We start from the raw sequence: 14,531 nt of genomic DNA, 5'->3' as shown, positions 1-14,531 counted from the left end.
GGACTTGGGCAGTTGTGAGATTGGGGTGGAGGACCCAGGGGTTTGGGAAGAGGAAAGGGAGGGGAAGGCAGGGTGATAGGAAGGGAGGGGTGGGGGACAGGAGGGGAAGGGTGAGGGGATCAGAGGGGAAGGGTGGAGGGGATCAAAGGGGAAGGGTGGGGAGATGGGAGGGGAAGGGTGAGGAGATCAGAGGGGAAGGGTGAGGGGATCAGAGGGGAAGGGTGAGGGGATCAGAGGGGAAGGGTTGGGGGGACGGGAGGGGAAGGGTGAGGGGATCAGAGGGGAAGGGTTGGGGGGACGGGAGTGGAAGGGTAAGGGGATCAGAGGGGAAGGGTGGGGAGGACAGGAGGGGAAGGGTGAGGGGATCAGAGGGGAAGGGTTGGGGGGACGGGAGTGGAAGGGTAAGGGGATCAGAGGGGAAGGGTGGGGAGGACAGGAGGGGAAGGGTGAGAGGATCAGAGGGGAAGGGTGGGGAGGATGGGAGGGTAGGGTAGGGGGATCGGAGGGGAAAGGTGGGGGGAACAAAGGGGAAATGTGGTGGATCAGAGGGGAAGAATGAGGGGATCGGAGGGAAAGGTTGGGGAACAGGAGGGGAAGGGTAGGGAGATTGGAGGGGAAGTGTGAGGGGATCAGAGGGGAAGGGTGGGGAGGACAGGATGGGAAGGGTGAGGTGATAGGGAACAGGAGGAGGAACAGGAGGGGAACGATAGGGGATGAGAGGATTGGTCGGGATGGAAGCAGGAGCTGGAGGGGAAGGGGAAGGGGCTTAGCAGGGATAATGGAGGTGGTGAGGTGACAGGGTTTTAGGGGTGAGGCTGGGAGGGGCTGGGACGGGTGCTGCAGGACTCAGGGCTGACAGTGGGGAGGGGCCTGGTGGGGATGGGGTGGTAGGAGAGGCTCTGCAGGGGGCAGCTTATTGCGGGGAGGTGGTAAGGGTGGGGCGGAGCTTGGAATCAGGACGAGGAAGGACCAGGAGTGAAGAGACGGATGGGTTGGTGAGAGGCAGGGGGTGTTTGAGCTTGGGCAGATGGCGGTCGGGCTTTGAGTCGGGATGAGGGGGCTCGGATGGCGGCTGGAAGACGATGAGGTGATGAGGTCCATACTGTGTCATGACGATGGCGCAGGCGACCGACGGGTGGGTGACTGTGAAATTGTGTGCGGGTGACTGATGTGAGTGACTGTAATGGCGAAGGTGATGATGACTTAGAAATAAACACGTGGAGCAAGGTAAGCGGGGCCGGCAATGCTCAGTAAAGCTGAGAGTCTAGATTCTCATCTAAGTCATCTAAGAAGCAAACTATTCCCATCTGGGACCCAAGGGCTGTTTAGCTGTCCAACCCCAAAAGCTGAAAAGCTAAACAGAGCTCTGTCCCAATTCCTTCTATTTTTGCAAAAAAAAAAAAAAAAAAAAAGATGCTCTTTATTTTAAAAAAGTCAAATTCAAAATTCAGAAGCTGGCTAGGTCTTTGGGGATCTGAGGGTTATTAACTCAGCAACACACGTGTAAACCCATGGCTGTGTAGCCCAGGTCTCCGACCACATTGGCCACAGAACTAATAAGCGCCCCACAAGCGACAATTTCCACTAATCCCTGTGAAAACCTTGGTGAGGGCTGCGTTGCTGCTCAGATTCTGCCAGGGGCACTTACGGTTCAAGGTGCATTCAAGTGTCAAGGGACATCTCTATAGGGCTGGGCGGGTGCGGTACTGGGGTTCTGGGTAGGCAAGGAGGGGTGGGGGAGGGCTGGAGGCCTCAGTGGCAGCTCCAGACGGCACATAATGACTCAAAGGGGCTAGTTTTTTCCCAAATGGGAAGTGGGCCAGGAGGCTCCCCACTTTGAGAAACGCAGTTAGGATAAATTTCCACATCAAGTGTTCATCCAGGATAGGCCAAAACCGTTCGGATCCCAGGATGAGACTTAGTCTTCATCAGATCCTAATTTTTGGGGTCAAGCAGTGTTTTGGTCCGTACCCCCTCGTTCCTAATTCAGAGTTTTAGAGCCAGAGAGGACCATGATGGCGGGTGTTCAAACCCCTCCCTCCAGAGGGGTGAGAAGGTGGGCCCGGGGTTGGGGTAAGGACTCGCCAAGGATCACACAGCGAGCTAGTGGCAGGGCTGGGACAGCGGCCCGGCCCCGCCGCGGCCAACCCGGGGCTCTCTGCCTGACACACAGCCGCTGCACTCCGCTAACTCTCAAATCAACCGGGAAGATCTAAGGATAGCGATGCTGCGCTGGAGTGAGTGCGAGTCGGATGTGGCGTGTGAGAATTAACGAACGAAAGTGACCGTAGCCCTTTGCACAGTGAGCGGTCATGCACAGCACTCGTGACGGTTTCGCGAGGACCCTGCGACCGAGACCCCCGAGGGAGGGGCGTCGGCCCGGGGTCCTGGGACGGTTGCCTTGTTTTTTTTTGGTCTTTTTTGATATTTCATTTAAAGTTTAGAATAACATACTTATTTCTCTTAATTGTTTAAAGATGAAATTCTTATTATTATTCTTTATCATGCATTAAGAGAGAGAAAGAGGATTGTTTGAGCACTGCGCTTGTCACACAGCAACACAAAGACAATATACGTAAGCGTAGCGTTCACCAGATTCCACACGAGAGCTAGCGAACTCCACCACAAAGGTTAGGACAGACCGCGTCTAGCGAGCTCTGCGGGACCCCGGGAATCTAGAGGGGGCCGTGGGGACGCTGCCTAGATCTCCTCGTCGCCAGCCTCCTTGCGGAAGGTGGCCATGCCGATCTTCTCGGGGAAGATGATGTTGACCGCCAGGTCCTCCCCGCTGTTGCACTGCAGCAGCAGATTCTTCTTCTTCCGCAGCATGTGGCTGTAGCGCAGGTTGGACACCCAGGTCTCACACTTGTTGAGGAAGATGATGCCCACGGTGCCCAGCACCACCAGGCTGGTGAGCACGCCCAGGATGGTGAAGCAGATGGCCTGGCCCTCGGTGAGGAGAGGGGTACTCTTGTTGAGCTCTTTCATGGACACCTTGAGGACTCGGTGTTCGGGCTGCTGCACGGGCAGCTCGTGCACCCCTGGGGTCATGCGGTAGGCCAGCCCGTAGCCGTTGGGCAGACGGGTGACCTGCTGAGGGCTGAGCGTGCGCTTCTTGACACAGGTGGGGCCTGTGAACTCGGGCTTGCACAGACACTCGTAGCTCACCTGGGTGTGCTGCAGGCAGGTGGCCCCGTTCTGGCAGGGGCCGCTGGCACAGTTGGTCACCGGGCGGCTGCAGGTCTTGTCGATGAAGCCGGCCGGGCAGCGGCAGCGGAAGTCACCCCCGATGTCAGTGCAGACGCCCTCGTTCTCGCAGGGGTTGGGGGTGCAGCTGTTGGCCACGATCTCGCAGAAATTGCCTGAGAAGCCAGGGGGGCACAGGCAGGAGGCGTGGGAGGCCCGGCCCTCATCGTCCACGCAAGTGCCTCCGTGCTGGCAGGGGGAGCTGGAACACAAGAGGACACATCAAGGGCCTCGGGGGCTGGGCTAGGGCAGTGCTGCGGGGAGTGCTGGGACAGAAGGTTCCCGGCCTAACAAAGGGGCAGGTGCTCAAAGCACATCAGGTGCATGAGGGAGGGAGGGAGGGAGGGAGAGGATGCCAGCAAGGAGGCACACATGGGGGATGGGTGGGTGCCCACCTCACCCCCATCTTGCTGCTAACCTGGAACACCCCCGACCTCCCATGCCAGGATGCCCACGTCCTCTCCCAACTCTTACTGCAGCTCTCCAACCGGAGGACTGACTGTGGGTTAGTCACTAGCCAGCTGGGAGACTGAGGCTAGGAGAGGCAAAGTCAGTGACAGCCCAGGACTGGAGCAAGCGCCACTTCCCTTAGCTCCATCCCTGGGCTGCTGGCGCAGAAGAACTGAGCAAGGGGTGCCCCTCACTCTATCTTGGGACCGGCTGTCGTCCTTTCTGCCTACGTCCACTGTGGCCGCCACCCCTCAGTATTGTTGTTATTATTATTATTATTAGCGGAGTGGATCCACAGGCTATTGTGCAGGACGTGCTTGGGGCCTCTCAAAGAGAAAGCAATGCGAGTCTGTCTACGCTGGCACGAGCCGGTGTCTCTGCCAGGCTGTTTAATAGTGGTCCATTCACCCAAGTGCAGCTTGCAAACCAGAGCTGTTTGCTCAAAGCGGAGCACAAGGAGCATTTAATGTAAGTGCTTTTAAACGAGCAAGCCCTTTGTCATCTGATAAATGCCAAAACTCCAGGGAAGAAGGGGCCGTAAACACAAGAAATCAGCACTGCCGCTTCAGGGTGCCGGCTGCCTGGGAGCTGGGGTCTGACGGAACCTCGAGGACCTTAGGCTGTATTTTGACACACTGGTTTAAGTCTGTTAGCAAGAAAAGCAAAGTATTTTAAAGGTCTCGCTCTGTTTTTCTCCTTGCCAATAAGCAGACACGGAGTTCAGTGGTCACCGGCCCCCAGTCTGACCCCGTCTGGACTGATCTTTGGAGCCCCATGAAGGCCTGCTTACAGCTCTTACAGACTCCTGGCTCTGCACCAGCCTGCAAAGTCAGAGCAAGATCACCTTATTTGCATGTTAGTTTAGTTTCTTAAATGTTAGCTTCAGTTTCTTCAGGGGAAAGGGACACCCCTACCTCCCCAACTACAGGCCCAGGACTGGGTTCAAGTTTGGATTCTTATGTCAGACTCTGCCTCCGTCAAGATCTCCCTTGGCTTCAGGCTAAGCCCCATTCAACGGGGAGGGGGGACGGCTCAGGGTCGCCAAGGAGATAAAAGATGGACGGTAGCCGAGCTGCTGGGAAGCATTGCTCACGGAGTTGCAAGTGAGGACGGTGGCCGTTCCGTCTGTTACGTCCACTGCGCAGGAGTCCCGAAGGCCCCTCCCAACTGAGGATAGCTGCAGAAGCCCAATCTCCTCACCTCTCAACCCGGCAGCTCCCTCCACAGACATCCCAGAAAAATCCAATTGCAGAGCCCGCCAGTTCCCCAAAACCACCCCGGAGACACAGCAAGTGGGTTTCACAGACAGCCTCAGTCCCGCTGAACTCTGATCTGTTATTATGTTGCCTTTAGAAAATTATGCAGCTCTGAGAGTCAGTTCACCATTGCAATCGACTGTCATTCACACACATCAGGACTCGGGAACATCAGGGGAATAAGAAATCGCCTTCAGGATCATTTGAAAAAACTATGGAAATGACATCCTCCCCAAATACCCGCACTTACTTCATCGTCAGGCGACAGGTCCAACAGGGTTAGGCTGAAAGGGTCTTTAGCTGGTGCGTGCAAAGCAGGATTCATTAGATCACACATAGTCGGGAAGGATATTTACCCATTGATCACACAGGGCCCGTCCTTTTTCTGGCAGTCCTTTCCTGAGTACCCGGGGGCACAGGAGCATTGGTAGAGGCCGTTGTCCAGGCTCACGCAGGTCCCGTTGTTGGCACAGGGGGTGGAAGAGCAGGCCCGAACATCTGCGGGGCGACAGAGAGTGTGAGAACTCGGCTTCCTCTCCATACACAAGCATGGCACGGACCCCGGTGGGCTTCGAAATGGCTCTATGGCCACCAAGTGGGGTCTGGAGTAAGAGAGTGAGGGACCCCCTCAAAAAAATCCCATGAAGTGGGTAAACTGAGGCTCAGGAAGCTGAAGGGGTTTCCTTGCCTAAGGTCACAGATCAGAAAGTCATGGCCACTGATATTCAAGCCACGGATATGGATAGCTGTACCCAAAGGGTAGCCGTACCCTTTGCCTGGCACCAGGTCACCCCGTGTCCAGCAATGTGTCCGTGATGTTCACTGTAGACACCGCGCCCCTCCCTGCAACCCTGTGCTTAGCTGAGATTCCCTAAGGCCTGTCTTCACCAGACAAGGCTGCTCGTCCAGCCTCTCCTGTGAGGGGACAGGTCCTGGCCACAAATACAGCCTAACACTCAGAAAAACCACCAGCTCTTCATACTTGTCCATCAAAGAGGGGCAGTGAGGGGGATGCAGAGGTAGCGACTCCCCTCGGTCAGAAATCGAGAAACCTGATTTAGCCCCAGCACTGCGTCCACCTCCCTGTGGACTCTCTTTCTGCACTCAGGCTCTGAACTCAAGGGGTCCCTGGTAAAAAGGCTGCATCTTTTAAAGGCAAGAAAATTGTAACTATTGAGCGCTCTCCTATGAGCGCAGGTTTCCGTGAGCACTGGTGTATTTCCACCGTCTTTTAACACCTTCCATCATGCACACTCCATTATTCACATTCAGCAAGCCAGGGATGAGCTGAACACGAGAGCCTGCGTCAGGGCCTCTCTGATGGTGGAAACCCCAGCTCCCCAGTGGGGCCAAGACGGACCCCTGTCCTGCCCCGTATCCAGCCTGCTGCCACATGGCAGCAGAGCTCAGCTCCTCCCCATATCATGTGCCTCAGTTTCCTTATTTATAAAAAGAGGGTCTTTCCCTGGCCAATCTCTGAGGGACTCCAGCTTTGATTTTCTATCATTTGAGCTGCTGCACCTGCCAAACAGAAAGCCAGGGCCAGCAAGAGACACAGCAAGTTAAGGCAGGCTGATGGTGGGGGGTCCCCAGCGCCAAGGCCACACATGTGCGTACTTTTGTTTCCCTCTCTCAAAGAGACCTGCACCCTCGTGGAGGGGAGACTGCAATCAATCAAGGAGGAAAAGCCTGAATGCCGCGTTGATGGACTACCCTGTGGCGTCCCACGGAAGCCAGGCTCGCTGCAAGGACACATAAAGAGGATTTATCTTTACGGGACGGCGCCGGCAAGGCATTAGCACGCGGCGCCTCTGCGTCAGGCTCCTAATTCTCTGCTCCTGGCTCTCCTGTCACTCGGAATCTTAAATTTAAACTAAAAAGCTGGCGACCACCCCTAGCTCTCCCTGTTACGCCAATCTGGGGCAGCCCTCCTGAGCCTCCAAACCCAAGACGGGGTGAATTAAGCTGCTGCGAGGAGCAGACTGCTTGGGGGTCTCTACCAGGACAGCAGCTGTGGCCTCGACAGCCGCAGATGGGCAAAAAGGGAGAGGGAGAGCTGTGTCCTCGCTGGGACCCTGACTCTCTTGCCCTAACCAAGCTGGCTGCCTTTGTCAACCTGGTGGGGAGGGGACATACCAAGGGCCCACAGGAAGGGAGGCATTTGTCTGGAATATTTCAGCAAGGGTGTACTGCATTTAGATATCAAACATGATGGGCTCCAGGCTAAAAGCCTAACCCTGATCCCAAATGGTGGCTTTGCTGGGCTCCCCTGGATCCCCAAACGACTCCAAGCTGCTGCTGCTTCTGTGAGGGGCAGCTCAGACGATGGCCAGGTCATGAGTCAGCTGCAGGGAAGCCGTGCACCATATCGGGAGGGGCTGGAATTACGGACCAGAGACAATTTGGGGTGGGAGGGAGCTCAGCTTCAGAACCTTGGCTGCCCTGGCCATCCCAGTTGTAAGAGAAGAGGCCATCACAAAACGCTCTCAGGTGCTCCTTAAGGGAGGCTGTTAGATGTTGTCATAGATAAAAATTAACTCTCTTTCTGGGGCTGGGGAAAAGGGTTGTAGCTGGCTTTTCGCCCAACTTCTTTCCTATCCCTTAGCAGACACTTGTACTTCCCTGATCCTCAGTTTCCCTACCTGTACCATCTCTGCTAATGCTGGGGACCACGGGACAGAGGCCCTGAGGGGAAGCTGCTATGCAGCTGGGAGGTTTTTTTTTTTTTTTTTTTTGAGGACTTGAGTTTGCCCGGACTTTAGGGCACGTTTTGCCAAATGAAAATGGGCTTAGACGAACATTTCACAGCCTGAAAATGCAGTGACAGCCAACTCTCAATTGCTCAGGGTAATGGAGGCAAAGATTGCATAAATTAATGAAATCAACAGATAACACCAATCTTCACTTTAACCCCTTCTCAGCCTTTCCCAACCCCAGCCGCCTCCTACACCTGACCCGCTCAGTCCAGGTCCCACAACCCTGTTCTCCTGGCCCTGACGCAGCACTTGCACCCCAACCACTGAGCGCTGCTGGCTCCCCCGGCCCCCCATTTGTTTGTTTTCAGCCCTTTTACCGTCCTGTGTGTGCTTTTCTAGGGAGTCTTAGCTCCGAGATCCCCTGAGCCCTGTCTATCTCTGGGCTTTCACGACGCAGACAGGTAACCGGGGGTCTGTGGCCCTACCGGCCCAGCTGTGTGTGTATTTTGTGACTCTTTATTCAACAGGCAGCTCCCTGGCCCCCACCCCATATTTCCTCTGGGTGCTGGGTGCTGATGGTACAGAGGAGAGCAAAATAAAGTCCCTACCTCTGAGGAGGCATTGGGTACCCACAGGAAATTTATAAACAGATCATTAGAATACAGGGCACGAGGTGTGCAGGAATGAGGAAGTGAGGGCAGCCAGCAACAGGAGGATGGGAGGAGGTGGCTGGGGGCCAGGGCAGGCAGGTGAGGACGCAGGGCTGGGAGGGACAAAGGCGAGTGCCAACCTATCTCGCAGAGTTTCCCGTCCCAGCCGTCGATGCAAACGCACTGCCAGGGTTCCTCACAGAGTCCGTGAAGGCAGCCAGGAGAGGTCACACATTGGTCACACAGGGGACCCTGCCAGCCAGGCTGGCACCTGCCGGGGGTAAGGGAGAAAGATGGGGACACATGAGGCGGGGCAGGGATAGAGAGGGAGCTCAGGCTACTTTCTGTGGAACCAAGAGCCCTTGGGGGTCTTTGCACAGTACCAGCTGGTGGTCCTGGGAAGCAAACACCAGCCACCTGAATGGGAAAACTTAAAGAGAAAACACGCCACACCAAGGGGCCGGCTCGGAGGGACCCCAAGGTCCCACGGGAGTGCTGCATTTTGCTGCAGTGGCCTGCAGTGGTCTCACCTGCCACCCCACCTCCGAGAAGCTGCGGCTGCCCCCATTCCCTGCCCTCACCTCCCCCGCCCACCCCACCAGTTTTCTGCAGGGGCCAGGGAACTGTTTGCTGCAGCACAGTGGCCAAGTCCCCCGTTTTTTCTGCCTGACTCCATGACTCCCCAGGTTTCTGCGTGGCCCCCACACGCTGCCTCTGAGGAGCCACTCTATTACCTGCAAACATTGTCATCCTCGCAGAATCCGTTTTGGGGGTGGCAGGCCGGGACGCATTCAGCCCCTGAGGTGCAAGAAAGGTTATACAATTCACCCCTCCAGGCCCCCGACCAAGGCGAAGCCTATCTTCCCCCACACAGCCTGCCGCTGCCCTCGAGGGCACCAACAGCCCTCTTGGGTCCTACCAGCCTGGCACACAGTAGGCACTGCCTATCCAAGCATGATGGGGCTCAATGCACTCAGGAAAACATCTCTGCCACGTTCCCAGCTACGAGATGGCCACGGTACACTCCCTAGTTCTCAGGAGCAGGAGAAACACCTTTCTTCCCCTCACCCCCAAAAGCACACACGAAACCTCAAGTCCTCCTAACAGCGAGGACAGGGACAGTGGAGGGAAACACACTGACCCCTGGCAATGCAGTCTGACCATCACTTTTGCAACCTGAGCCGAAAAGGGGAGCAGATTTTGAGGTATTCAGCTCTGAGAAAGCCCAGACAGGTTCACCTGGTGGGCTCCCCAGTAAGGCATCTGGATTCTTTTCAGGTTCATCCCTATTAAGCCAGGCACCCAGGTCAAATCTTCCCCTTTCCCCTACAGTCTTCGCAGTAAGAAAACGATGACGCCACATGGATTTGCTTAGCCGGCTGAGGTTGCAACACTGCTTAGAGATTCTGACACTTTAATAGGCACCTACTGTGTGCATTTACTCAACCAGCTCCCCAGCTTTCCAGACAGCCCCCTACACACAACCACTGGTGCAATGAGTGGGGGGGCGTTGCGGGAAGGGGGCAACTCTCTCGCTGTCAGAGACAGATGGCCGCTGCAGACAGAGGTGTCGCAGCCCCTCACCTAGAGAAACTCGCCACGCAGGAAGGGCTCAGACTGGGCTTCTCTTGGGAACTGGGGGCTAAGACGGCAAAGTCACCCCCCACTCCCCCCAGAGACCTGTTCCCGAACACGCACGCAGGGACACCCCAAAGTTGCACCCCAGAGCGTTTTCACAGAAGACACCACAACAGCACCTCGTTTTTCCATATCTCCTTGCTCAGCGCACCGACACCCCTCCGGCGCCACTTCTGCCGGGCGGGAAGGGGCTGGGGGTCTCACACCTCCCCTGCCCCCTGGGACCCCGGGGTCGGGCTTGGCATGCGGGGGTGGCAGGGACGGCGAGACAGGCACAGCGCGGGGCTTAGGCTAGGCGGGATGGGCGGAGTTGGGGCGCACGAGACGGGGCGTGCAGGGCACCGGCCGGCCGGCGGGGCATCGCAGGCTTCCCCAGAGGGGGCGCGAGCCGGGCCGCCGGGGGGCTCACCATGGGTGCTGTGGCCGAAAGCCAGCAGGAGCAAGAGGACGCGCAGGAGGGCTTCGGTCGCGGTCATCGCGGGGCGGTCGGGGTCGCGGTCCCGGGAGCGGTGCGGGTGCGGGTCCTGCTCCTGGCGCCGCGCTGGGCTTCTGGTTGCGGACGCGGAAGGGGGCGCGGGCGCGCAGCGAGGGGAAAGCCAGGGCTGCACCGGGCTGCGCGCTGCGCTCTCCACCGCCGCTGCCGGGGAGCTGCCGCCGCCGCCGCGCGCGCCGCCCTTTTCGTACCGCCTCCCCCCCCGCCGCGGCCCCCGCCCCCCGCCCCCGCCTCCGCGCGCACGGGGCCGGCGCCGGCCAGTCCGGGTGACCCCCTCCCCTCGCAGGGCCGCCCCCCACCACTGCGGCGTCCCGGAAGCCCGCTCGCGCACACGGGTGCACTCTTGGCTAGACGGGCACAGGTACCCCGCGCGCGTTTGGCACACGTTCCCCAAAACAAGACAGCACGCGGCCGCGCACACACAGGCCCGCCTAGGACAAGTCGCAGGGATCGAACCTGGGCCGCATACCCCCTCGGAGAGCACAAGTCAGGACGCAGGAACACCGAAACACTTATTGCCGACGTCCCGGAGACACGTGCAATGGTTAGATACCCAGGAAAACACAAAGGCGCACTATGAAGACGTGAACTAAGCACATAATCACACACGCACACAGAAAAACACCCAGGAAAAGCCTGACGCCCCCAGTACCCCTAGCCATGAAGACGCAGAAGAATGCAGTTGCCCCTGTGGCAACCCACACCCCGCAACGCAAACGCACACGGCAACTCAAACACACTGTAGCCCAGATTCAGTGTAGACACCGTCCGGGGTGGCACATGCTTAGTCACGAGCGCAGAGGGGCAAGTGGGCCCGCGGTTATGCAACCATAGGCATCCTCCAGCACGTGCCGGCCCCCTGCACACAGACGCGCACGCAGAGCCACCTGCACACCCAAACACACAAGCACACTTGTAAACAGACGGACACCGGTGCACGCTTTCAGTCACATCCGCACACACACACACACACACACACACACAGCATCGCAGTCAGGGCCTTAGCGGCCTGAAACACAAACGCACTGACTCTTAACGCACACATGTACGCACAGTCGCGCACCTGATACCCACAAGCATACATACCCAGCTGACTCGTGGTCACACACTGACAAAAACACATATGCGGTTCCCGACACATACACCATAGCATCCGTCTTTGTCCACAGTGGCATGCGTGGGCAGCCTCACCAGTGTGCTCTCACATTCACAGAATAGCACTCGAGGCACTCAGCGCCTATTCCAGAACCATGGGGAGACCTGCTCTGAGGGGTCACCCGCCGGAGAAATGGAGATAGAGGATGCTGATTGCCAGAGACCCTCTTCCTCTGCAGAGCTCCCAGGGAGAGGGGGTGCTCCTCAGGGATCCCTCCTCCCCACTGCCCCCAGCCTAGGCTTAGAGCCCTGCTGGAGAGGAGAGCTCTGCACCCCACATCTGTCTGGATGGGGGAGGCTCAGGAAGATAGGGAAGGAGAGAGGTAGGAGGGAATTAAAGGTGTTTAATCTCCTGGGGAAGAGTCCCAGGAGTCCCACTCTTTGGGTGGGTCATTTAGGATACTTAGTTTGCATATATTAATTTGCATACATATCCTAGATGCAGGGAGTGGGTGCTCACCCAGTTCACGGCCTCCCCTTCCTCGAAGGGCTCCAGCAGGGTGTGATCTTGCCACTTTGAACCTGGAGGCTGGATGCCCTGGCCTCCTGGCCCTCTAACCCGGCCCTGGCAGGTCTGAGCACACATTTCCCATCCTAGCCATAGATGTGGGAAGGCAGGCCCACCAGCCCTAAGTCAGTGCTCCAGTAAGGCACTCGGGATGGGCACGGGGATGGGCAGAGACCAGAGCTGCTCTGGGCTGGCTTGAGGAGGCTGGTGGGAAACTCCCCGCCCCTGGCGGAAGGTGTCCCTTCCCTGATGCTGTCTGCCTCAGAACACCCAGATGGGCAGCAACTGCTGGGAATGGCTTTGGGGACAGGCTGGAGGGAGCAGTTGGGGTGCTCACTGTGTGCCTGCAACATGCCCTTGCATTCCTGTGACCCTACTCTCTTTCATAGACTCTTCCATCAAGTCAAGAAACCAACTCCAGCCCGGAGTTTTCTAAATGCTAACTCCTCCTCCAGTGATGGAAGGTCCTTTGCCCAAGGCCCCTGACCTAGAACAAGAGTGGCTGACAGGCCCAAGCCTTGAAGTGCCAATGTCCACTGCGTGTTGATCGCCAAGGTCTTCCTGACCAGGCTTGCTCTCTTCCCTCCCTCCGAGGCCCCTGACTTCAGCCTTCAAAATTATCCCAACAGCAGGCAGACCTGGAAGAGCTCAATTCTCAGCCAGGAGCCAAGGAGGGGCGGAGGACCTCGGGGCTGGGCAGCCCTGGGGCGGGGGCCTCCCAGGTTCCTGCCAAAGTCCCACAGAGAGGAGAGTCCCTGGACTGCAGGGAGCACTTAGGGGGGTCCCAGTGGACTTCGAGCGCCCCCTGCCCCCACATATAGACTCCTCCCTTCCCCATCCAGGTTCTTCCCGCACCCCACAGCCCTCCCCAGTTTAGGAAAGGGAGGGAGGGACGGCATTCTCACCAGGGGGAGTCGGTGTCCAAATGTCACAGGCTTATGCTGAAAGGGCACTGCCTTGGCTCAGGGGGCACCTGCTCTCTAATTTTATCTCCATTTGTGCCCACCAAAGGCCCAGGCCAATCACTTCCCTCTCTGAGCCCTGTTTCTTAGCCCATAAACAGGGATGCCCCACCTGTCTCCAAAGGGAAGTCCGGTTTTGTGAGCAGGAAAGTGCTCTGCCGACACAGGGCCTGGCCACAGCCCATCCCAGCCATGCTTCCAACAGCTGCAGCCCAGAGCCTCTGCCCAGACAGCTGGAGGATCTCCCCGGCAGCGGCAGCGGCGGCAACCAGGCTCCTCTGGACTCGGGCCCTCGTCCAGAGCCCTCTGCAGAGCCACTCCAGGGAGGGGAGGGGACTTTCCTGTCTGACAGGACCTACAAGCCACGAGGCTTCTGTTAGCTTGCTCTAGTCTCAGTAAAGCGTTTGTAAATTCAGGAGGCCAGAGCTTTCTTTTCAGCAAGCAGACGCTGCTGCCGAGAAAGGGTGGCTTAGGAGCAGTAGGGAGGGGAGGTTGGTGACTGTCACAGAGTTTAAGTCTGCACAGAAGGCGCGAAAATGCCAATGTAGTCCCTTGGGGAGGAGCTGCACAGTCTGCTGTTTGCAAGCAGACCCTGAGGGCTGCGGAGCGGCAGGCTGGAGGAGCTGGACGCCCCCTCCTCTATCTGCGTATCCCTCCCCTCCTCCTTTCTCCTCTCCTCTCCAGAGCTGAGAGCCGTACTCCGTACTCCGAGAACAGGGCCCCCGGGATCACAGAGATGAGGCCGGCAGCCCGCAGGTCCTCACAGCACTGCATGGCAGGCGGTCTACGCAGGTTACAGGGACTGGACCTGCCAACTCTGGGGCCAGATTGAGTTGCAGGAGCTGGACTCCCTCCCTGTAGCCAAGCCGAAGGGCTCTGCCTGTGGCCCCACGCCCCCCAGGCGAGAGCCGAAAGCAAGGGGAACTATCCGGGGGCAGTCTCGCTGGGCTTCGCAGGGGCAGCAGAGGAGCTGGTGATGAGGGAAAGTTTTCTTCGGAGGGAAGGAAAGAAGTGTCGTCTGCAGCCTTTTTCCTCGACACTCCTCTGCTCCCCCTCCTCCTTTTCTAAACGTTAACTCCTCCTTCAGCCAGCTCCACACCACTTCGCTCCTGATTAAAGGCAGAATTACTGATCAGGGCAGCTTAGCAGGGTGGAGCTAGAGGGGCCTTGGAGACTCGCTTAGTCCTGGGCACTGGCAGCAGGGGGAGGGGGGTGGCCAGAGAGGGGCCTTCACCCCACCTTTGCGTTCTGCTCTGCACACCACCCCCACAGCCTTGATGGGGGTCTCCATGCCTTGAGGCTTTGCTTCTTCATAGACTAGGTTTTTTTGGGGGGGCTCTGAGCCCCACGGGCATCCTACGGACAATAGGTGCCTTTGTCCACTGTCCTCACACCCAACGTTCTCCTTCCTCCCTCCAAGAGAGGACGGTGGGCTCCCCCGGACATGCCTGCTCTTCCTTCTAAAGGGACTAGCCAA

At 57.8% G+C, this 14,531-nt stretch overlaps 1 protein-coding gene across 2 annotated transcripts; it reads right to left on the bottom strand.

Annotated features, from left to right (window-relative positions):
* Positions 1-2,467: 2,467 nt before the first annotated feature.
* DLK1 (delta like non-canonical Notch ligand 1) lies at positions 2,468-13,244 on the bottom strand. 2 transcript variants are annotated; one of them, XM_012471236.2, is made up of 5 exons: positions 13,167-13,244; positions 9,033-9,096; positions 8,439-8,569; positions 5,309-5,450; positions 2,468-3,448 (listed from the first exon to the last, which is right to left on the bottom strand). In XM_012471236.2, the coding sequence occupies exons 1-5, from the start codon at positions 13,237-13,239 to the stop codon at positions 2,701-2,703; spliced, it is 1,158 nt and encodes a 385-aa protein (XP_012326659.2). In that variant the 5' UTR covers positions 13,240-13,244; the 3' UTR covers positions 2,468-2,700. The 2 variants fall into 2 exon arrangements, with proteins under 2 accessions (XP_012326659.2, XP_012326658.1); XM_012471235.3 differs by lacking the exon at positions 13,167-13,244 and adding an exon at positions 10,346-10,443.
* Between the last annotated feature and the right edge of the window lie 1,287 nt (positions 13,245-14,531).

This window comes from Aotus nancymaae, unplaced genomic scaffold, assembly GCF_030222135.1.
Source record: "Aotus nancymaae isolate 86718 unplaced genomic scaffold, 86718_ANA_hifiasm-v0.15.2.pri h1tg000011l, whole genome shotgun sequence".
Classification (NCBI taxonomy): Eukaryota; Metazoa; Chordata; class Mammalia; order Primates; family Aotidae; genus Aotus; species Aotus nancymaae.
This window is presented reverse-complemented; position numbering and strand designations above follow the sequence as displayed.